This window comes from Helobdella robusta (assembly GCF_000326865.2).
Source record: "Helobdella robusta unplaced genomic scaffold HELROscaffold_46, whole genome shotgun sequence".
Lineage (NCBI taxonomy): Eukaryota > Metazoa > Annelida > Clitellata > Rhynchobdellida > Glossiphoniidae > Helobdella > Helobdella robusta.
The window spans coordinates 154,634-180,491 of NW_008705138.1; the positions used below are offsets into that span (position 1 = coordinate 154,634).

General features: G+C 33.9%; 4 protein-coding genes across 4 annotated transcripts; all 4 read right to left on the reverse strand.

Moving 5' to 3' along the window:
- Positions 1–1,416: 1,416 nt before the first annotated feature.
- On the reverse strand, positions 1,417–3,250 carry HELRODRAFT_178102 (hypothetical protein; the record flags this gene model as incomplete). Its single annotated transcript, XM_009026247.1, has 3 exons — positions 1,417–1,690; positions 1,921–2,004; positions 2,655–3,250. The coding sequence occupies 3 exons, from the start codon at positions 3,248–3,250 to the stop codon at positions 1,417–1,419; spliced, it is 954 nt and encodes a 317-aa protein (XP_009024495.1).
- Positions 3,251–3,778: 528 nt separating this feature from the next.
- On the reverse strand, positions 3,779–4,654 carry HELRODRAFT_178103 (hypothetical protein; the record flags this gene model as incomplete). The annotated part of the gene is made up of 3 exons (XM_009026248.1): positions 3,779–3,938; positions 4,174–4,266; positions 4,416–4,654. The coding sequence occupies 3 exons, from the start codon at positions 4,652–4,654 to the stop codon at positions 3,779–3,781; spliced, it is 492 nt and encodes a 163-aa protein (XP_009024496.1).
- Positions 4,655–5,068: 414 nt separating this feature from the next.
- HELRODRAFT_178104 (hypothetical protein) lies at positions 5,069–7,860 on the reverse strand (the record flags this gene model as incomplete). The annotated part of the gene is made up of 6 exons (XM_009026249.1): positions 5,069–5,126; positions 5,250–5,291; positions 5,421–5,456; positions 5,798–6,616; positions 6,969–6,982; positions 7,822–7,860. 6 exons carry the CDS (start codon positions 7,858–7,860, stop codon positions 5,069–5,071), a joined length of 1,008 nt encoding a protein of 335 aa, XP_009024497.1.
- A 7,658-nt stretch (positions 7,861–15,518) lies between these two features.
- On the reverse strand, positions 15,519–23,974 carry HELRODRAFT_114226 (hypothetical protein; the record flags this gene model as incomplete). The annotated part of the gene is made up of 17 exons (XM_009026250.1): positions 15,519–15,628; positions 16,022–16,188; positions 16,621–16,744; positions 17,006–17,073; positions 17,832–17,881; positions 18,359–18,458; positions 18,739–18,915; positions 19,637–19,738; positions 20,173–20,260; positions 20,790–20,907; positions 21,258–21,368; positions 21,883–21,967; positions 22,231–22,320; positions 22,730–22,867; positions 23,485–23,598; positions 23,662–23,717; positions 23,920–23,974. The coding sequence occupies 17 exons, from the start codon at positions 23,972–23,974 to the stop codon at positions 15,610–15,612; spliced, it is 1,662 nt and encodes a 553-aa protein (XP_009024498.1). The 3' UTR covers positions 15,519–15,609.
- Between the last annotated feature and the right edge of the window lie 1,884 nt (positions 23,975–25,858).

Here is a 25,858-nt window from a genome sequence, read left to right on the forward strand (position 1 = left end):
CTCACCTCACAATTAGTGATGTTGTTATTATGTGTCATGTATGCCTAGCCTAACCTTTAACATACCATGTTCTTAAATAATGCGATTATGTATATATATATATATATATATATATATATATATATATATATATATATATATATATATATATATATATATTATGTAGCTTTATGATCCGTCATATACAACTATATAGTATAAACACGTGCACAAGTTCTTTTACACAAAGATCAGCTTATAATTTATGCATAACCCATGTTATAGCACTAAGAAAATTGTCCAGCTCATTTCACAATTTGTGATGTTGTTATTATGTGTCATGTATGCTTAGCTTTTAACTTATTGACATAAAACTAATTGAATTCAATGAAATTTTTTTTTCTATTTATAACATTTTTAAATGTCGATAAACGCTTAAATCCGGCCAATATCCGGCTTGAAAAAAAAGCCGGATATTGGCCGGGGCCGAACTTCGGTGCATCCCTAATATATATATGTATATATAATATATAAATATATATACATATATATATATATATATATATATATATATATATATATCATCTACACTGGCTCCGCACTGTTGGTGGCACTCCAACATATTTGAAAAAACAACTACAACTAGTTTTAAAAATTGCAATTCGGAATCGACTGAGATCCTTAAATAATGGTGATCCTGTGCTTCCTAAACTCAATTTGTCTCGTTTTGGAAAGAGAAGATTTTCTGTTTCATCTGCAAAAATCTGGATTTTACTAACTGTAGATTTGAAAAAATTCAACAACATAAGCCGACATTTTTTCAAGATACGTTTGAAACATCATTTGTTTTGACATTCTCGAGTGAAGCTATTGCCTCTAGAGTTATTCAACAGGGGAGCTCCACAAATCCTTTGATACAGATATATATATATATATATATATATATTTATATATATGTATATATTATATATATATAATTACAATAATGACAACATTTTATTCTGCTGTACGCATAGAATAACTTCAAAGTTTAAGAATTGAAGTGATATTTTTCTTATTTAACTTTAAATAAGTGATTTCAATAATTAAAAAAAATTAATAAATAAATAAATGAACAAACAAATGAATGAATGAATGAAATATAAATGAAACAAAATTAATTGCAATATTGAACATTAAACGTTGTATTCTAAATGTTCCAAATCAATTTGAAGTCTAATCGAATAGAATCGCCCGATAAATGTGCCGAATTTACTTTTTTTAATGAAACATGCTCTATCTCTGAATAGTTGAAGTTTTAAAGTGCTAGTATGTGAGATTATAATTTGGCAAAGATGGAGAGGACTGTACAAATTGGGTTTACCCTAAATAACACTCAACGAGACATGACGTTAGGTGGTTACAAAGAGTCCTTTGGTGATTGGAATACATAATTAATTATTTTTTCTTTGGTGGTTTCTTTTTATTTTCCGCTTTTTTTTTTGTTTTTTTGTCTTTGCTACCCTTTCTGCCATCTTGTTTTTGCTCCTTTTTTTCTGCTTTTTTCTCCTTTTTATCATTTTTTGACGGTTTAACGACTTTTTTGTCTGTTTGTTTTCTATCAAAAAATTGAAAAAAATCGTTAGATAAAAGTTGATCGTGTAACTGAAAATTTAAAAAAAATTCTAACGGAGAACTTCTGGATTTTCTTTTATCTTCTTCATCGTAAGTTCTGCATTGATTTAAAAATAAATTTAATTATTTACTTAGTTAGTTAACTAAAAAAAGATTTGTTAAAATTTAAACGAAGCAGTCTTTGAAAATAAAATTTGTTGTGAATGAACGAACGAACGAACGAACAAATTAATTAATTAATTAATGGAATAAATGAACAATGAACGGAAAATAAATCAATAGTGTAAGACAAATAAATGTAATGAAACATGACGAAAATATTCTGACAGAGGCACGTCATTGGGTGACTTGGAACCGCTCTTGCTATTCCGCTTCCCTCCATTCTCTTCATTTGCTTTCTCAAACTTGAATCTGGTCGATTATTTTTATATAGAGTGCTTTTAAAAAATTATTTTCAAACTTGATAAACAAAAAATGTAATGTAGTAAACATTGATTGAACAATTTTTAAGAACTGTAATTGTTTTCTTTGATTAAAAATGGCAAAATTTTTTTAAAATGGCAAAACTTTTAAATTAAAATTTGAAATTTATTTTTAAATGCGTGCGTTCCAAACAAACTTTAACGGCAAAAACTGATTTTATTTAACGACAAAGATCAACCATCATGGTTAAAACAACTCGCTAGCATTTAGCAAGACCAACCATTTCACACCGTCACATGCTTGTTTGTAGCACGACTTCTACATACGTACATTTGAGAGACGCGAAGAACCACAACTTAACCCCACCATAACGGTATCATATTTGGATTTATTTAAAAACAAACATTTGAAAAATATTTCAACTTTTTGATGACATGGACATCCTCCTCCTCTTCTTCTTTCTCTTCGCTTTCGGATTCATTTTGATCGCTATAGTTCAACAAAATATTACTTCACTAGAAATATAATTAGGACAATAAATTTTTTACAACATCAATCGCATGTCTTTAAACGTCATACAAGCGAGCAGTTAACAAATCATCATCCGTTCTTAAAAGCATCCACCAACAGAAACCCACGAGAAGCATTTTGGTTTGAAAGGCTGATAATGGTTGTTGGGAGGTTGGTAGCGGTTGCACTCCCGTTTCTTCATTTCAGTTACTGATATGTCGTTGTGGAAATTTTTGGATCGGTCGATTTGCGGAATGGAATTGATTGGGAGAAACTGGCAGTAGGCGTAATTGAAGTTACTGACATACGGACCGCTCATAGAACGATTATTCAAATCGTTAGAACCAAACGAAAAAGGAATCTCAGAGTTATGAATCGCAGAAAAGTAGCAGGGCCCATCGTAGCCCCCAAAGTTAGTGCAACAACCACACGATCTTCCGTTATAACCGCAGTTATAACCGCAGTTGCATTCGTAATGACAATTGCAACAGTTGCAGCTGCTGATACCATACAGATTGGAATCGTAAACTGGACTGGAGAACTCGCTGTCGCACTTAAAATTTTTAATACATGATAATAAACAATCTTGAGAGGTTGAAAATAAACTGCTAAAGCAGCAGCTGGAGTTGCCGCGATTGAAGTAAAATTTGTTGGATGTATGAGTGGGCTCGTATAAGAATTCACGTGAATCATATAATCCGGGTCCACAACATCCAACCGACATTTTATAAGATCACTCGTTTATATTTCTCCGCAGTTGAAGGTTTGTGTAAGCATGTGTCTTTCGTTGCGTAAGCATGTGTCTGTGTTAAACAATGTTTGTATCTGTGGACAACCTAAATATTATAAAAAATTATTCACCACGATACATTTAACTAAAATACGGAAAAATTGAAATCTCAAATAATTATATTTTAAGTGTATCATGTTTATCTTCTAATTTTATTAATTTTTTTTTTAATTTTCAAAAGCCTTTTGTTGTTGTTTTTGTTTTGTGTATATGATTACATCACGACAAAAGAACAAGTTTTATGTTGGTGAAAAAAGTTTAGAGGTTCGATGTTTTTAAACAGCGAATTATGCGAATTTAATTTTTATATTCGTATCAACCAAAAAAATAATAATCTGACCATTAGGCACAAACAACGTTTCGTATGATCATTTTTCCATTGAAATTTTTGCATTAAACAAAATGAAACTGTTACGGTGCATTATAAATAAATTTTAAATTGTTCACAGGTCAATCATTTCTCTATTTTTTTTTTTTTTTAGAATTTTTGCCCTTTTTTCCTTTGCCACCACCCTTATCGTCTTCATTATTTGTACTGGCCTTGCTGCCTTTGTCCTCTTTTTCTGACGACTTCCTCTCTCCACCACCACCCCCTCTGCCAATCCTCTTCTTGAATTCCTCTCTAGAAAATTATTATTAAGTAATTGATTTTTAAAAATGTTTCCATTTGTTTGAAGATAATAAAATTTGCACTTTTTCACGGAAAAGCAGAAAAATTGTATTTAATTAAAATTGGAAACACACCTCCATAAATACGCAAAATAACGTATAAAAGTACTAAGAGTTTGGATATCGTCAAACTCGACAGAGTCGAGAACAGGTTATCAAATTAAAAATTAGTCATGCTTGTTGCTAACTCATCTACTTTCTTTATTAAGTCATGTCTGAAAATTTTATGCTCTTCCATCTCATCTCTGTTTTTGCATCCTGAGCCACACCTTCCATCATCGCTGTCATATGAAATTTTAAAAGTTATTGTCACGATTTGATGTATAAACAGCACATCATACTTACCACTCACACTGATTTAACCAGCAAGCAATTTCAAAATTGTATAGAAATAAAAAAAAAACTAATAAAAAAACTATGGAAACTTTACTTATGTCTATTTCCAAGCTGTTCATAACAATTAGTTGTGAGGTAAGCTTGCCTGGGTGCCACGAATCGAACCGGCTTAAACTCTTTCCTGCAATCGTGGGATGTCTGATATGAGTCAAAACACGAGGAGCAAGGCTTGCAGTCGCAAGGGCAGTCCCACAAAGTGCTGCTTGCCTGGCAAGGTGAAGGGCAGTCACACATACCCCATGAACAGCAATTTCCCGAACCGAAGCATGACATTTTTCCGAGATTTCAAATAAAGAATCTTTATACTATCGCAAATTGTTGCGAAAGTTTTTTTTTAATTTTCTCTATAAAAACGTTAATTTTTTTTATTAAATTAGACTTTTTTGTATTTGTTTTCTTTTATTTTGTAATTACGTCACTATCAAGAGTAGCCAAATTAGAAGAAAGGCTTAACTGTTTTTTCATAAATTATAAAAATTTTGTAATTACGTAATGTAATTTGTAATTAAATAAAAATTAAATGTTTCTCAAAATTCTTCCTCAAAACAATAGGTTCTAATAAGTTTGAATATTTTGACAATAGTCACAAAACTGTGTTATAGTGAAAAAATAAGAATAAAATTGATAACATATGATACGTAAAAGCATCTAAATGAATGTCCCAAGTTGCATCTGTTTACAACGTTTTCATTTCTTCTTGCCTTTCTTGCCTTTCTTGTTTTTAGTTCCCTTCTCTTCGTTCTCGCTTTCAAGATGATTATAAATGAAGGTGATAGTGCACATTGTAAAAAAAATCAACAAATACTTATCTACCAAAATAATGTTCTAAATAATTAAGTCGTAAGAAGAATCTAGATTAAATACCTACCCGTATTCTTGGTCTAATTTTTTCTTTTCCTTCTCCAGGTCCCTGTAAAATGAGCGATTTAATATCAACAAAAAAATATTAAAATTTAATGTAAAAGAAAATTTTAATCTGGAATTAATTTTAGTGAAAAACGAGTGAAAATGAAAGAAATTCAAATGAGCTGCAGCCTACCTGTCTTTCTTCTCGTCCAGTTCGTCTCTCTTGAGTCTGAATGAAAATTTTAATAAATTTGTTACATTTTATAAACTGATAGATTGAGACTAAAGATAAGTTGCTTTACATTTTCTGCTGTTTCTTCTGTCCGCCTTCATCATCATCTTTTTTGCTTATATTGCTGTGCGGATACCAAAAATTTTCGTTACAAAAGTTTAATTATTAGAGTAAAATAAAATTTAGTGAATAAAAAACAAAAAGACCGTCTGTTTTCTTTATCATCCTCATTTCCTCTGTTTAAAAATTGAAACAAATTTTTATATAAGAACAAATTCCAACTAGAAAACACGCTACATCAACAGTATTCAACATCAACTTCGGCAAAACACTGATACCTGTTTGAAAAAAATCTCGGATCAATTGGATATCGATAAAAATATTCTCTGGTGTTGCTACAAAATTCCTCATCACAACATCGTGTTCCTGAGCTCATGGGGTACTGTCGAAATGGTACTCCGTTCTTCAGTACAATGTCGTACGTCGGGTTCAAAAAGACTTCACCAGGTGCCAGAACTCGTGGAGGCAGGCAGCGGGAGTTGTTGGAGCTGCAATAATTGGGATTCTCAGGACAGGAGTTGCAATAATTGGGATTCTGAAGACAGGAACTGCAACAATTGGGATTCTCAGGACACCGACTGCTACCGAGAAGGGCTGAAACAACTTTGTCAAAGTCACAAATTACAAAGTCGTTGGATGAGTATGTTTGTTGATCTGTGAAATCGCACTTGAAATTGTTGGAGTTGTCCATGGAAGGCGACTCACAAAAGTCACCGGAACCACAAGGACTGCATGATTCTGGGTAGCAGGGATGATTACACGGCGGGCAGTAACAGGGCACACAACACGGATAGTAAAAATTGCAAGGATCAGGGAAGCTGCATGGATTACAAAAACCACACGGACTGCATAAGCTACACGGAGGATAGTGGCAATAGGGAGCCAACGGAACACACGGATAACAACAATCACATGAATTAACAAAACTACAAGGACTACAATAAATGCAAAATTTTTGTGGTCCACAGTCGGTGTAACATGAAGAAGAATCGAAAGACTTGGGAGAGAGATTGATGTCGCAGTTATTCAGGCTTGAACTGAATCTGCTGGTGGGTGAATTGCCGTTGCAAAGAAATCGAGATTTAACTGAGCAGCAGCTGCGTGGGAAACATTTCTCGGAGGGTGTTTCATAATTTGTTTTTTGAGAGCAAATACAGCAGTCGGGGAATACTCTAATAAAAAGTTACAAAATTAAGTTCATCATATTGAATAGAGATTTCAATAAATTTGAATTTTTCAACAATACCGACTATAAAACAGAAATATATTATCAATTTTATAACACCCAGTATAATTTTATAACATAACATTTGATAAATCCATGAAAGGCAATGACGAATGGACGTCAAGTTAGCAAAAAAAAATTTTAAAGGCTTTAAAAGTTTTCATAACGGTTAACTAGTTGAAAAAAACAGAATGATTTTTCAGCGGCTGCACGCAAGGACGAACCTATTCAAAGTCTTCTGTATGTTGGAACATTTCATCACTTCTAATCAAATTAAGATGTTATTTTTCATTTCTTTTACTTGGTGGCACAATCTTTCTATTGTTTTTGTTTACTTTAATAGTTATGACGTCACAAAAGAAATAAATGACATCAATTAATTCGGCATTGGAGATTATTTCGATGTCTGATACACATGCATCTAAATTACACATTACTGCAAATAATTATAAAAAGCATTACTTGTATACAAAAATCATTAACAAATTTTGCATAATGGGAAAATGGCAGCAAATGGTCGCAACATTTAAAATCAAATTAACATCCTATAAAACCAATTACTCTAAAGATAAATTTAAGTAAAACTCCAAGACAAAGTGTGGTGAAAAAAAATATGAATATCAAATCAAAGTATGTTAATGCAAATTAGGATCAAAGAATTGTAGTAAAAAGTTCATCAATAAGTTAACATGCATACCAACAAATATAGAATCAAACATATATCCAAGCATAGGGTACACACATAGAAACATTTGCAGTAAGGATGTCGAACCAAAATAAAACTTAAATAATGCCAACGTATTGAATTTATTAAAAAAAACATATATGAAAAAATGAATCAAAAATAATTTGATAAAAAAGAAGACTTTTACCATTTTTGTTCTCGTTTTGCCTTGTTTAAACTTATTATCGTTTGTCTATAGTTTCATGTTTTTGTTATAATACACTGACTACATTTTATATACAACAATGTTCGTACGCATAACGTACATGTTCATTCCACACACATTGTTCATGTTCATCCTCCTTTCAATATGTATACCATGAATAAAGCCTTCCAGTTTATTGCTTACTAACTGTTTGATTCAACTCCGTCAAACGCAGGGCTCTTTGCATGTTATTCAATGCTTATAATTAAACTTTTGTGCCACAAAGGCTAAAAACGGTGAAGTAATCTTAGAGAAAGAAAAAGAACTTGAAAGATGGACTGAATAAATTAACGATCTTTTTAATGATAACCGTGGTGAAAAGTTTGTCGGCAGACAGCGCTGTCAGCCGATAAACTCCGAGCGTCCAAGCTATATATCTCTATATATATATGCAATTAATGATGAAAATCACAGCATGTTCGGCGTTAGTTTCGATATTTCTAACGGTTGATCGTAAATCATTTTCAAGTTTTTTTAGTTGAAAACCAAAATTTTTGTTTGTTTCATGCATGATAGAATAGAAAAGCTTTTTTCGGTATTCCTATACCATCTTCGCTTTTTTCGGTATAGGAAACTACTCTACTTTGTTTGATTCCTTGTTTGTTTAAAGTTAATACATAATTTTACAATCTTCGACTTTGTTAAATATAACACTTTTACATGTTTTCATTATCGATGATTCCTCTGTTTTCAAATTTTTTGGTAAGAAGAATTTCAATTGCCCGTTGTTGAATATTTATTATCAGATGTCTTTGTTCTACGAGTATTGATTTGGCAAGTCATAAATTATAATGGTTGTTATTGTAATTTTAGATTTCAACATTGTGATCCAAGATTTGTCAAGTAATTTGAGCTTCTGGGCACAAACATAACATATCAATTTAAACACTGAAAACGGTATAGGAATACGAAAAAAGCATGAAATAAACAAAAATTTTGGTTTTGAAGTAAAAAAACTTGAAAATGATTTACGAGCAACCATTAAAAAAAATCGAAAAGTTAAATTAGAAGTTCATGAAGAATATTCTCATTACCTGTTCCAATTTATCAAGTCGTATTTTTTTGAATAATGTTATATTTTTTGAATCAAAGCTATTATAAACTAGCTGCCAGAAATGAAAATTTAATGAAAAATATTTTAACTTCAAAATAAACAGTAAATAGTTTTTTAGATAAAAAAGAAATACATACTATAAGCGAAACGGAGACAACGGTCTCATGCATTGTCTCACGCACTGTGGTCTGAGAGTCTTCATACATTTGCAGAACTTGAGACGGGGTTGGCATTTTATGACGTGTTTTCGCTGGAGTTGTTGGTCAAAGTAATCATCAACGTCCAATCTTACACGATAATCTTTGCAACAACTAACTAGACAATCGTCAGCAGGTCTTCTTGACTGAACTCTATCACAATCATCTTCGCAACAATAACAGGGGCATTTCATTTGTTTCCATTTCGATAGAGTTTTATCGATACACGTACAGACTTTGCAACAACTCAACTTCGTGCCAGGAGAGCAATCGCAAGAAGTACAGAAATCCTGTTTCATGAAATCTTTACAACTTTTGCAATATGTTTTTGAGTTGGCAAATTTTTCACGTCTCCAATTAGGTTTATTCGTTGAAGGACAATTTAATCGCAAAAATTTTCTTACGTTAGACAGACAGCAGTCGCTAACGCACAAGTCCTTACATGACAATTTTAACCTTCTAAGTAAGTCGTGATTGCTGTGCAAGCAGTCCGGAAGACAGAAAAGAACATCGCGATTGCATGTGCGACTATTCTGCCAATCCTTTAAGCGTTTGGAATATTGGAGAGAACGCAAAATGTCTTCATGGCTGCTGAAGCAATTTGACAGATCATCGCTGAAACCAGAACGGGTACTTAATTTTTTATCGATACACGTATAGACGTTGCAACAACTCAACTTCATGTCGGTACATCGATCGCAAAAAGTACTGAAATCCGGTTTCGTGAAATCTTTACTAGAAAAACTTTTTAAAACATTTCTTAAAAGTTCATCTTCAAAATGACTCTGACATCCATTAAACCGTTTAAAGCGTTGTTCTACCTGGTTGTTACAACACTGATCACAGCACCTCCCACACATTCCAGGATCCGCTTTAGCGATCGAGGCAACGCGGCAACAGCCATCAGGTGAACAGCAGCCACAAGTAAATAACGGCGTAGAACTTTCAGTGTCGACGTTGTACGGACATTTGAACAAATTTGGGACACAAGATCCCAACTCATGCCGAAACGAGCACATTGACCTCTTATGATCTAAATCATAAAAGTTTGATGAATTAAAAACTGTTTCAAGTTCCTCCCGTTTTTATTTAAAATTGTTAAAGCTTATTTTCATTAAATATTTTTGTAAAATAACTGTCCCCAATCATGTGACGGCAAGAGAGATGCTGCAGGCATATCACTCGCATCATGTACACGCGGTATTCGTGAAGAATTTTTTATATTTTCAATGAATTACGATTTTATTACATTTTTTAAGTTTTCATTTTATTCTTCTTTTTTTATTTTCACTTGTTATTGTTTTTGTTGTTTATTTTTTTATATATTGTTATTATGACGTTTGAAAAATACTCTATTTAATTTAGGATTGTGTTTGCCATAATATTTTAATTATTAAAAGTAGTTTTTAACACATTAAAACTCCCAAACACCACCCAAACACACACACTCACATACACACACACACACACACACGCGGATAAATATATATATATATAGTTATTAAGAAATATCACCGCATTTTCCGCATTGTTGCATTTTCCAACCACGCGGGAAATGCGGTGATATTTCTTAATAACTGAACATACGACAGTCTGAACCCAAATATATATATATATATATATATATATATATATATATATATATATATATATATATATATATATATATGTTAATAAGGATAATGAATGATAACGCTGGTGTTAGCAGTATACTAACATCATTGTTATTAAAACTTGTCCGTGAATTATCACAGAATCCTAGCAAGTATGTTTGGACAACAACGTCGTTCAAAACACTCAAACGTTCAAATCGCGGATTGAATATTCTCACCTTTACAAAGCACCTGCTTTTTGCAGTTTATTTTTCTAATTAAAAAATTTAAATAACAAAAATAAAAATCTAAAATGTTTTTAAATAATTTTATTCTTGAAACGTGCAAATAAATGATGAGAAAAATGCGCCAATAATTTCAATTTACATACACCAGAAAACAAAATTCATGCAACGAAAGAAGATTCATACATTGTCACAATTTTTAAAACAAACGATATGTCAAAATCAAAGAAAAATTAACAAATTTGAACCATAGAAACAAATCATTATAGCATCTTAAGGTTGAAATTTTGAAACATTTAATTACGCTATTCATCAGCGCAGGTCGACAAATGAATGAGAGACTATCAAACAAAATCTGTACGGAAGCATATTAAAGTTTTATAAATAAAGTACACCATACATAGCATTTACATATAGACATATATGATCATATATGGGATAACGTATTTTATATATATATATATATATATATATATATATATATATATATATATATTAATAAATTCATATGAGATGGCGTACTTTGTGTACAGGTACTGGCCAACTGTACTTGCGGGAGCAGGTCGAAAATTCTCACCATTTATATAATCACGTACTTGTGGGTTTAAGAAGACTCAATATATTCCCGTGCCAAATGACTCTCCCGACCACCCCTCTAAAGTCTGAAACCACCCCTTTAAAGTCTGAATATGTGTATATATAAATATATGTTGGAAGGAGACCATATTTTATACCGTACTGTATGTATTCTACCAAATTGTTGGCATTAACTTTAAGTTGATTAATGCCAACAATTCGGTCAAATTCAAACAATACTATATATATATATAAATATATATATAAATATATGTGTGTGTGTGTTATTAAATAATTTACGAAATTAACATAACTAACACTTTATAATAGCATTTTTTTTATTAGACTGTATTGTATTTACGTTGACAGACCTCGACAAAACTTATACGAGTGTGTTATTCTGAAATGCAACATGGCTGGTTGTATTTGAAGATTTGAAGAGGGCAAAAACAGGTCCTCTCTCAAATTTTAAAAGTTGCATTTAATGTACAACTTGTTTTTACAGATTAATTCAGTGACTAATTGAAGTGACTAATCTTTTGAGTGATGAATCAGTTCAGATCAGTCGACAGTGTCACACAACTTTCCAAATATTTCGAATACAATAAATATGTTAATGAAATGTGAGTAAGAAAATGAGTCCTTTATTGTCTAAAAAATTGACTGATTGAAAAATTAACCGATTTAATTAATGAATGATTAAAGATTTACAATTAACATTATATATATATATACATATATATATATATATATATATATATATATATATATATATATATATATATATATATACATGTGCATGTGTGTTTAAGTGTGTGTAGGAGTGTGTGTGAGAGTGTGTGTAAGTTTTTTCATAAAAATCTTAATAACACCATAAGCCACGGATCTTCAATCAAACATTGTTTTGAAGGTCATAATGAAAAGCAAATGCTAAAATGAATAGTAGCCCAAAAAAAAAACATTACACACACTGTATAATTAAAGATTAAAGGTCATTCTCACTTTTGCGCTCGATCCATAGGCATCAATGAGGAACAAACACAGCGTCTATGAATACGCGTGAGAACCACGCATCACACACATTGCATGTGATAAGCGGGGATTTCTTTGTTTTCAAACCAAGTCAGTGTAACAGCAGGACCAGGCGTCTTCAACCATGGAGCCATCTTGCCGCCCAATGTGTGTGTGTGTTCTGAAAGTGAATGACCCATAATAAATGTATAAAAAACAAGAGGTGCGTGATAGTAGATGATAGTAACGTATTTAATGGATAACACTTAATAATAATAATAAAGTTGGTAATAATAAAATAAATACATATCATATTAGATGATGATATAAAAACAATCACGGAAGCTAAAAGCAATATTTACAGTGACGTGACGATGAAAATTATGATAAAGATGATAAGAATGATGACAATGATGGTGATGACGACGATGATAAAGACGATGATTATGGTGATAATGGTGACGGGTGACAACGATGGTAATGAAGATGGTGATGATGAAGAAAGCGTCGGTGAAGATGTAAAGAAACGCAAAGGTAGTAAGGTCTGAAATGACCCAATCACTCATTATTCCATCACTAGTCAGCTCACTAAAGAAACATTTTGTACAGTTCAAATTTGCCTACGCAATATATACAATTTATATATTTTCAATTTGCTTAAAACAAAAAAATGGTAAAAAGAGTGAACGAACGAATGAACGAACGAATGAATGATAGATACTCTTGGTGACAATTGCTTTCCACGTTTGAAACATGTGAGCCTGGAAGTTGCAGTCAATTTTTTGAAAAAATTTGTTTGAAAAGTTTTTTGAAAAAGTTTTTCATGGGAAATTGACAAAATTTACGTTGCCTTTATATCGGTAGTCATCTTTAAGTTTTCTAAAGCGCTTTTTAAAGTCCCTTTACAAACTGCATATCACCGTTTCGACGACCACAACTACAACATTGCAGCCAGTACATCCTGCGTCAGCAACCACAAACAACGACAACCTTGTATCCCCTGCATCAACCACAACTACGGCCTATGTCTACCATAAAAGTCAAAAGTCAGTAGACAAGAGAAGTGGTTGCGGTAGTAAAGATGGGAGCCACAGTGAAGTGTGTTTCTGATTCACCAACGATGTCATCCCCATCACAGAGAAGTCGCCATCGTTAGCATTATCATCATTATTATCATTTAGTTATGTCCTTAAGCTCAATTCTCTCTATCATTGCTACATCATTGTTTTCGTAATCATTCATTCATTCATTCAATCGTTCGTTCGTTCGTTCATACATTCATTCGTTTGTTTGTTCCTTAATTCATTTCCATTCATAGTTTAATGACAATGATTAAATAATAATAATAATCGTTCATAAAATAATAATTATTATTCAGTGATAATTAAAAACAAAAACATTAAACAGCACATTAAAAAAAACCAGCTCTCTTATATTATAAAAATTCTATTCAATTATATCAATTATATTCGAGTGGAGTAATATATATACACACACACACACACACACGCACACACACACACACACACATATATATATATATATATATATATAGATAGAGCATGTATATATGTATATATATAAATAGATATATATATACTGAAAAACAATATATAAATGCAAATTAAAAAACTCTGTAGAAGAAATATAAACAAATAAATAATTTATTTAATTAACCGACGAGTGGATTAAAAATAAAAATTAATAAATAAATAAATAAACAAATAAATGAAAAGTAGATTGGTGTTTGAGGAGTGCATTTCAAAGGGTGGTGGTGAGCCACGCACGAGAAACGCATTCAGTTAAACTTTCGTTAATTCTACTCCTGCTACTACATGCAATTTTAATCACTTTATTTATGTTCATTTAAATGTAATGTAAAAAATGTTTGCCCCTCTCTCTCCTTCTCTCTCTATATTTCTCTCTCCATCTCTCTCTCTCTCTCTCTCTCTCTCTCTCTCTCTCTCTCTCTATAGATAGTTCATAAATTAAAAGTTGTCATAGGTATCCCATTCAGAAAGATTATTGATGAACTACTACGTATTAGACTGAAACATACAACACAGCTATGTTATCAATAACAGACAGACGAATGAATGAATGAATGAGTGAACGAGTAAATGGATGAATGAATGAATGAATAACAGCATGAATGATCTACCGAAAACACTGCTTGTCTGACTAGTTGATTCTGAAGTAATTTTCCAAAATTCACAAAGTACGAAATGAAACATGCGACGAATTAGGCAAAAATCAACCAATCACAAGTTCATCAATTTATTTACTCGTTCTTTGTTACTCAAATTTATTTATTCATCTATTAATGGTATCCAAAAATATATACAATTCAATAAATAAATGAATGAATGGATGGACAAATGAATGATCGATTGACGGGATTGAATAAAAGAATGAACGAAAGAGTGACCAGAATGAATAAATTAAAAGTTCAACAAACAAACAAAAAGATTAAAATCTAAAATGAGAAGCTTGAAAAGACATATAAATAAAAATTGATTTCAACTCATCCACTCATGAGTGAAGATGCATCTTTCGACTATATAGACAAAAAAGAAACAAGCGAGTCTACACTGTAGAAGACGTGACCGTGCTCACGTTCCCTCGAGCATTTGTTCATTTCATTGTTTATCTACTCTTACTTCTTTCTTTCTAACTTAATTAGTTGAAATAGGTAGAGAAAAAAGAGCCATGCATTTGCACGATAACACCCAATCCAATCATCCCAAACGACCCCCATTATAACTGACACGTGACATGACATAAACACGTGACGTCATCGCGAACACGTGACGCCATCCCGAACAGGTGACGTCATCGCAAACAGGTGACGTCATCCCAAACAGGTGACGTCATCGCAAACAGATGACGTCATCCCAAACAGGTGACGTCATCCCAAACAGCACGTGACTCTACAACAAGTCATGTGATCTCACCGTGACGTAATAACACGATAGCCCTCCATCGTACGCATTCATAAACGCACTGGTGACGTCACGCGCGACCAATTAAGTAACGAATAAAGCAGGTATGAATAAATTAAGCGTTTGTGGAATATACACGTGCAAATACTTGTTCATTTAATTATGCATGCAAACATACATAGATACATAGATAATGGCTCACACGCACACACACGCACGCACGCACACACGCAACAAAACATAGAAACGTATGACATCTCGGCACCACATTTGATTGTTGTCGGTTCGTTTTTTGGTTTGTTACACTGCACTGTACAAGCTATTGTTGCTGCTCAGGCCTAGATGTTGTGATGGTGAAATGTATTGTTGAAATTATGGTGGGTGGCTAAATTGTGATGAAAATGAATGACAGATGATGATGATGATGAAAGGAACAATAACAATTATGACGTCATAATTGTAATTTAGATATAAGAAGGAAACGTTCTGGAGATTATGAATTGAATTGATGATAATAATTGAAATAATAACGACAAAATACACATCCAGTAAACAATAATAAATAAAACATCACTATGAACAAACTTAACGATGATTCTACACACATACACAAAAACAAACAAACACACACACACACACACACACACACGCAAATGCATCCACATAAACGCATACATACATAAAATGTTTAATTTGTCTGAACAGATCTTTCCTTGCATAACGGAACTGACCTATCAGAAGAATTATTCATCTTATCATAGAAGGACCCGTCCATAGAGACTGGCCTTGACCTTCCAGCACCTGCGCCACCGGACACGCCTCCACCGCTGCGACTGCTCTCCCTCATGTGGCCCGTGGTCGACTGCTTGGATCTTACATCTCTGCCGCTGTCGTAACCCTGATGGTGGTGGTGGTGTTGGTGGATGTGATCATGATGATGATGATCATGATGATGATGGCGATGATGATTATGAAGATGACGAATTATGAACATGTTGAATTATGACGATGATGAACTATGACGACGGTGAATTAAGAAGATGATGAATCATGAAGATGATGGATTATGAATACGGAGATGGTGAATTGCGAAGGAGTAGCATGGAAGCTGACATGACAGTACGTATGTAATGTACTGCAGTAGATGGTATAGCCCCTTCTGTAACCAAAAATTGTTTGATTGTAGTGTAACTGAGTGAGTAAGAAACGAAATGTAGGCAACTTGTTATCTACCACAACTTCATCATATAAAAACAGAAAAAAAATCACTCCATGAGCAGATAGGTAACAATGATGATAACAGGAAAAAAAAACAGAAGTAAAAGCTAACATTTTGTTGTTGTTGTTGTTGTCTGGATTTGTTGAGGAACTCTTCGATGGTTTCGGCAGCTCCGTGCTTGCCCTGCCTCCTGTAGAGTGCGCCGAGGTTCTTCAGCGTCGTCGTCACCGTCATACTGTAGGGTGTTGTTGTTGTATCTTTGTTGTTATGTTGCTATCATCATCATCATCATTATCCCATTATCCCACCAACATATCATCGTCGTCGTCATCAGTATCATTATTGATGATACTGATGACGCCGTACCCTGCCTATCATCATCATCACCACCCTTGTCACTATCACCATCATCATCATCATCATCACCCTTGTCACTATCACCATCACCATCACCATCATCATCACCCTTGTCACCATCATCATCATCACCACAGACCCATTGGGACCGAGAGATCTCTGCCAGTTGTCGTATTCTTTCATGGTGTTCATGTCCCTCGGTCGACCCTGCAGTATGTCGTGCGGTGTGTGTGTGCGTGGTGTAGCGTGTGAGTGTGTGTATGTGGTGTGTCATGTCGTGTGTGTGTGTGTGTGTGTGTGTCGTGTGGAATGAATGGTTTCGGGCATGCATTTACAACAACACACGTTTAGACGACATTTTCCCCGAGATCGGGGGTTGCCGTTTGGCTACCTATGATGAAACCGAAATACCCCTCGACGCCATTCCATCATAAGTAATTTATTTGGCTAATTTTTAGGCAGGACGCCCTTCCTTACGCAACCACAGTTATAAGCGGTGGGCCTAGCCTTTGATGATCGAACATCACTCACAAGGCAGTGAGGGTCAGTTTAATGTCATAACCAGGACAATGCATTTAATAATAAGAAAATAACTTATTCAATAATACAACTATTGCCATTGAAACTCGGTATAATTTATGCTATGCCAGGGGTTGCGGTTGGTTGAGAAATGATGATGACTTTGATGGCGATGAGGACGAAAATATAGCGACATTACAACAATGCGCCATTCAGATTAAAGCCTGAAGATGCACTTAGAAACAACTCTCACGTACGTGAAGCATTCCACTGAGCTCCAGTATAACTGGAAGCATTCAGAAACAATCCATCATCCAGAATCCATCATCCAATCAAAGCATCCAGAATAAAAGAGTGAGAGAGTGATGATGATCATGGTGATGATGTAGATTCTGATAATGATGGAAGAATGAAAATGATAGGAAGGAGTGACTGAATGAACAAACCTTGCTGTCATCCTGTTCTTCTGCATACTGCCAAATAGGCTTTGTGACATCTACTTATCAACAGATATATTAAGAAATAAAACTACAAATTTGAAAGAACTGAATAATCTTAAAATAAACAATTTGATCAGTTGGTCGGCCAGTCAGCCATTTAATCAATCAACCAGCCAACCAATCAACCAGCCAACCAATCAACCAGCCAACCAATCAACTAGCCAATCAACTAGCCAATCAATCAATCAATCAATCAATCAATCAATCAATCAATCAATCAATCAATCAATCAATCAATCAATCAATCAATCAATCAATCAATCAATCAATCAATCAATCAATCAATCAATCAATCAATCAATCAATCAATCAATCAATCAATCAATCAATCAATCAATCAATCAATCAATCAATCAATCAATCAATCAGCCAGCCAGCCAACCAATCAATAAATCAATCAACCAATCAACCAACCAACCAATCGATCAATCAACCAACCAACCAATCAATCAACCAATCAATCAAACGCTCACCTCCACTCAATCCGAACTCCTTCTCATGCGCCTTCGTCAATATTTCCTTGTAGAGCATTTCCGCTTGCTTGAACTTTCCTTGCTTCAAATATGCAGATGCCTGTGAAAAAATATTATTCATTTTATTTTATTATTATTATTTGTATTATCATTCAATTTATTTTATTATTATTATTGATATTATTATTATTGTACATTCTCTTTCAACGACTCACAGCGAAACGATAAATTCACCTCTTGAATAATTGGCAAATTGGAAAATGGATTAAAAAAACACAAAACAAAGTTTACACAACACACGTACGTACACACACACACAACACACACACGCACGCACGCACTAGACAATCAACCCTGAAAGAAGTATGAAAACATCGAACCAGGTTATTTTTAGTCTTATCGACGTTGTTGTCATCAGGGCCGTTCACTTTCGACTGATAGATATCCAGGGCCCTCTGATAATACTGCTCCACCTCCTCGTACTTACCCTGGTTCTGGCAGAGCAGGGCAAGGTTGTTCAGTTGTTTGGCAACATCTGGATGGTCCTTGCCTAGGACCTTTGTGTTTGTTTCAACGGTTGGTTGGTTGATTGGTTGGATGATTGGTTGGCTGAAGGATTGTTTGATTGGTTGGATGGTTGGTTGGCTGAAGGATTGTTTGATTGGTTGGATGGTTGGTTGGTTGGATGGTAGGTTGATTAGTTGGCTGGTTGATTGGTTAGCTGAAGAAATTGACAAAAGAATGAACTGAAACAAACAATATATCAGAAGACTAAAAAATAGATAAATTTGCAATACCAAAACCGTGAAGAAAAAAAACTAACGAAACTGATAAACCTCAAAACGAATGCACAAATAAGAAAGAGACATCCATCCATCTACTCATACATCCATCCATCCATTCATCCATCCATCCTCCATTCATCCATCCAACCATCCATCCATCCTCCATTCATCCATCCAACCATCCATCCATCCTCCATTCATCCATCCAACCATCCATCCATCCTCCATCCATCCATCCATCCTCCATTCATCCATCCTCCATTCATCCATCCAACCATCCATCCATCCTCCATTCATCCATCCAACCATCCATCCATCCTCCATTCATCCATCCATCCATCCTCCATTCATCCATCCAACCATCCATCCATCCTCCATTCATCCATCCAACCATCCATCCATCCTCCATTCATCCATCCATCCTCCATTCATCCATCCAACCATCCATCCATTCTCCATTCATCCATCCAACCATCCATCCATCTCATCTTACTTTCTCTCTGATGACGAGCGCCCGCTTGCAAAGTGGCTCAGCCTCCTTGTACTTGCCTCTCTTCCCGTACAACACCGCCAAGTTGTTCAGTGTGGCTGCCACCTGTTGAGCAACATTACAATCCGTGTTGACAACATTACAATCCGTGTTGACAACATTACAATCCGGGTTGACAACATTACAATCCGAGTTGACAACAACATTACAATTCCGGTTGACAACAACATTACAATCCCGGTTGACAACATTACGATCCGGTTGACAACATTACAATCTGAGTTAGCAACATTACAATCCGGGTTGACAACATTAAAATTCGTGTTGGCAACATTATGATCATGGTTAACAGCATTTATTATTATTGCCAGCACTTTTACCAGATCTACAACCGTTGCCAAAAATAAAAAGCAAAAAGCACTTTAAAAACATTCAGCAAAAAATATTTACTACAAAACACAACACAACGAAGCATAACCACACTACAAAACACACAGCACAACGAAACACGGCACAACACAAAAAGGGAAAAAACCAACAGCAGGATGATCAGATCCCAGACTCTTTTCTCTGATCTGGAGGGCATCATTCAACATGTTCGCTGCATCCTTGTACTTGCCCTGGTCTCTGAGTATCAGGATGATGGAGATGATGAGGATGATGATGAAGAGGAGGAGGAGGAAGAGGATGAAGATGGAGATGATGATGATAAGGAGGAGGAGGAGGATGAAGATGAAGGAGATGATAATGAGGAAGATGAAGAAGAGGAAGAAGATGATAAAGATGAAGAAAATAATGATGATTAAGATGTTGATGTATCATTAGATGACAACAATTGAAGATACTATTGATTGGGATAATGTAGATAATGATGATTCGAACAATGATGATTGAGATGAAGAATAAAGAAGGAAGGTTCAGACAATAAGGATAATGACCAGATAGTAGGTGATGAAGTTGAAGAAGGAAAAGGAACAGTTAAGAGAATATATTTTACCATTTTTAAAACATATTTGAATTTGAATTTTTTCTACTAAAAAAAATTTTTATCTCCGATAAATTCTAATGGACAGCAGCAGTAACTTGTATTTTAAATCCTATATATCATTAGAGTGATATATTGTAACATATAACATAGTACAATTGCTACACGTACCTGTAAACAAGAGCCAAAATATTCAGCATTGTGGCCACATCGGGATGATCGGGCCCACTTGTCTTCTCAAGGTCATCTAGGGCCTGTCTGCACAAGGGCACTGCCACTTCGTAACGACCTTGGAAAGGTCAAGCAAGGGTCATTGTTTTCATGGTGGATGATTATAATACTTTTGTTTTTTGTGTGATTGCATGCTCCTGTTGTTGTTGGTGGTGGTGTTAAATTATTTGGAATCATTCGCAACGAGTTAGTCGTTGCTGCTATGTTCATGGTGCTACTTGATGTTTTTGGGTTAAATATTTCGATATGGAGGTTTCGATCGTCGTGTTATGATTGGACGTGTAATTCATAAATTATTTAAAATTAGGACCTGAAAACTGAAAATAATAAACAAAACCTATGCGAAACTTCACCGACTAATCCAAATTCAAACAACAGAAGATACAGGCATAGCCGAAAAATAAATACCTTGTGAGGCGTACTGTATGACGAGGTTGTGGAGAGTGCGCAGGCGGGCTGGAACCTCGTAGCCACCACCGACGATCGACGACTGAGATGTCGAAGTATTGGGGAAAACAGCTGAACAAGTTTGATGTTGATGGGAGAAATAACAGAAATGTTGAGGACGATGAAGGAATAAATCCAACATTCATTCGTTCATTCATTCGTTCATTCATTCATTCGTCCATTCGTTCATTCATTCATTCGTTCGTTCATTCATTCATTCATTTATTCATAACTTGAATTATTATTCATTCACTTATTCATTGATTGGTTCAACTATTGCCTAAATCATCACCCAACAAACCAATCAAACAAGTATTTTACACACAAACTTAAACTTTTTCATTTAAGTTAACTTTTATTGAAACCTCATTTACACAATGAACACTAACAACAACAACCATACAGATGTGTGCTATCAACAACAACAACAACAACAACAACAGCAACAACAACAGCAACATACAATCATACAAAAACAAGAGCGTTATATTCATCAACCATGCGATCAATGACCCTTGCTTGACCTTTCCAAGGTCGTTACGAACCGAAGATAAATAATTCAAACATAAAAAAAACAACTACCCACCTTCAGCTTGATTCTCTTCATCCTCCTCGGGGAAACCCAGATCGACGTGCAGGGAGGAAGCATCATTCTGAGTTTCACTTTCATTCTGCAAGGAATTTATTAACCTATCAAGTCTTTCAAGTTTTGTAACATCAATAAATGCAAAAGTAAATTTTTAAGTTTTTAAGTAAAAAAATGTATGGCGTACGTGCGGATAAAAAATATTTAGAAGATAACTACTTTGCAAAGAAATCATAAACCCAAGCAAAACAAATTTTACAAAATTCCTCATTCCTCGTATCTCTCTTACACCTTTTGTCTCTCTCTCTCTTTCTCTTTCTCTCTCTTTCTTCATAAAAGCATAAAGACACGAACCGCGTTGGAATCGTATCTCTTCATAGCGGCCATGAACTCCAAGTGTGTCTTCTGTTCCTCCAGTTGTGCACACTTCTGTTCGCTCTGTTCAATCAAAATAATTGTGCTGTGTGGTGTGGTGTGTTTGTTGGCGTACAATTTCGCTTGTGTATAGATAGATGTACGTCTTTAATTCTCGTAAATTTTCAGGTTTTCTACAACGACGCGCGTGTTTTATTTTATGCTACCTGTTGTGATCTGTGAATTGTACAATTTATACAATACGAACATTACTTTTGCTTCTTAGAACAAATTAATGAACAAATCCATGAGCAAAACAAATTAATGAACGAAGTATAAAGGCAGAAGAATGGAGATAAATAGCAGGCATGAGATGAAGCGACCAAAAGATAAGCACAGAGACAAACGAAGAATAGTACATCATCGTAATAAAGAATAATAATAAAGAATACATCCGTGTAGGAAGAATAGGAAGCGAACTGCAGCAACTAACGTGTTGAAGTTTCTGTTGAGTCATGGAGAGTTCGTCTCTGAGCCAGGAGTTTTCCTGACAAAGTCGACGTACCTGCGCTCTTAACTTCTGCTTCTCGCTCTCAATTGTCTCCATGTGACCAGCAAATGATACCATCATCTGGTAAGGAAATGTTAATGAGTGCGTGTGTGGTGGTTAAATTAAATTTGTACATTTCACATACAATAATTTCATCGTGTCTATGTGCTTTCGGAATATTGTAAAATCTTTTACAATCATTATGAATTCTGACGAATGATGAAAGACTCAATGATCCCGAGATCTGACTTGGAAATATCATCATCTCTAGATGAATTTTCAATGAGAAAGTTCTGGCCTCATACAAACAAATTTCTTCTAACAATAATGCCCATGGGGATAAAAATATAATGATGATAACTTTTCCTAATAACGATGATAATGATAACAGTTCTTTCTACTGCTCTGACTGCGTTTCAATAGAGAGAGGGCCATGAATAATTTTTTGTGCAATTAACTTTTCCCAGCAATTAATTTATTTTACAATTTATTATAATTTTATAATAATATATTATTTTGATCTTGTTTCATGTCATTCAGTTTTGTACTCTTGACAGATAAATGAGTTTCTTTTTTTTTATTTATTTTGATTTGGCAGCTCTCACCATCATCATAACCAACACCACCACCTCCATCACCATCATCATTATCATCATCATCATTATCATCATCATCATCATCATCATCTTAAGGATTACCTGAGCCTCCCCAATAGCCAGATCAATAGCCTCAATGGCCTTCTTCAACATGTTGATCTTCTCTTCAACAATGTTGTTGTTGATGTTGTGGAAGTTTTTGTCAGCAATCCCATTCTCTTGTATGTGTGTTGCTGTTGTTGTTGTTGTTGCCGGAGACGATGTCGTTGATGTCTTCACCATGGAAAGAAGGTTGTTTAGTAGTTGGTGATGTTCCAATCGCAACGAGTCAAGACCTGGTAGTTAGTTGCATTGTTGTTGTTGTTGTTGTTAGAATAATACACATAAACATAATACAGATACACATGCATACATGTTTACTTATACTATACATAAACAATAAAAAGCAAACCAAACAAGCAAGCAAGAAAGCAAACAAGCTAAAACAGGATGAACAAACAAATATGATGAACAAGCAAACATAGTGAACAAACAAACCTTGAATAACAGTTCTTGTGTTGGAAATGATCTCTTCCTGACTCAAAGCACCCATTCTGCTAATTTCTTCTATTTTTTTCCTGGTATGGTGGTGAACCAGTTTGAAAAAATTTCAACTTTAAATTATAAAACATCACCGTCTACAACATCACCACATAACCAAACCGCCAACCAAATACCCACCAACATCACCATCTGGCTCACGATCAACATCAGCATCACCATCCACATAGCCACCATCTGTACCAGAATCATAATCATTACTTCAGCTGTCTTCAACATCTTCGACAGCTTATCAACACATGATGAGAAATGGATCATTCCTCAATATCATCATCATCAACAATAACATCATCAACAATACCACCATTATCATCATCATTATCATCATCATCATCATCATCAATCATCATCATGTTCTTCATCACCACTAACATTTGATGGTCCTTCATTGTAAAAGAAGCCATAGCGTAAAAAGCAATTCAAACAAACATTTTCATTTTCTACTATAGATATAGATATATATATACATATATACATTAAAGTATGTTAGTATTTTATCTACTTTTAAGTCCGTATCTATGTTTGTATGTTTGGTATGTATGTTCTTTCTCTCTCTCGTTACAACATAAAGTCAGCACCGAGTATTGTAATACTGATTACTGCGCATATAATTATAAATTTTATTATTAAAAGATAAATTATTAAAACAAAAATAGTTTCCAATGTTTTTATAAATAACGTCATTCAATATATATTTATATTTTATTATTATGATTCATTTCTATGATTATTAATTTATTATTATTATTTTATTAAAATCAAAATTAATATCATTATTATTGTTATCATTAGCATTCCTTTACCATTATATTTATACTTATTGTGTTAGTAGTAGTAGTAGTAGTAGTAGTAGTAGTAGTAGTAGTAGTAGTAGTAGTAGTAGTAGTAGTAGTAGTAGCAGCAGCAGCAGTAGTAGTAGTAGTAGTAGTAGTAGTAATAGAAGTAACAGCAGAAGTAGTAGTAGAATTAATAGTAGAAGTAAGAGTAGTAGTAGTAAAAAATAGTAGCAATAGTACTATTATTATTATTACTGATATTATGTTATTGTTATTACATAATATCAGCAGTATTAATAAATTCTTTTTTGCCCCCAGCATAAACAAACAAACACCAACTACCATTCATCGCTATATTAAATTACAGACATAAAAAAAATCATCCATCCTTCTCTCGTTCAGTATTTCATTCATCCATTTTGCCATTCGCCTTTTTTAGATATTGCATTCTTTCATTTAATTATTCACTCATTTTTTCATTCATTCATTGATGCATTCATTCACTCATTCATTTATTTATTCATTCATTCATGCATTCACTCATTCTTTTATTTAATTATTTACTCTTTCATCTATTCAATCATTTATTCAGCCATTCAATCAATCATTCATTCACTCATTAACCCATTCAATCAATCAATCAATCATTCATTCATTCACTCATTCATACGATCCTTCATTCATTCATTCATTCATTCATACATTCACCCATTCAATCAATCAATCAATCATTCATTCATCAATTCGTTCATTCATAAAAACCAAATCTTCAACACATCGGTGTATTTATTATTCTCCAGATCAGCCATAAAAGAAACAAAACAAACCCCAGAGGAAAACAAAACAAAGCAAAACAAAATAGGAAAAACTTCTTCAACAATTTACATGAAATATGGAAAGGTATCCAGAATATTTACGCGTTTAAACTTTAAAAATATAAGTTAACACTTAATACAGCTAATCTTTTTCTGTGGTTATTAAATTTGCTTTAAAATTATAACTGCCATAGCAATCTATATGCTATAACGATCTATGATATTTATCCATCTATCCATCTGTCTTAAATTCATAAACTGGAAAAGAACTAGAACAACAGATGC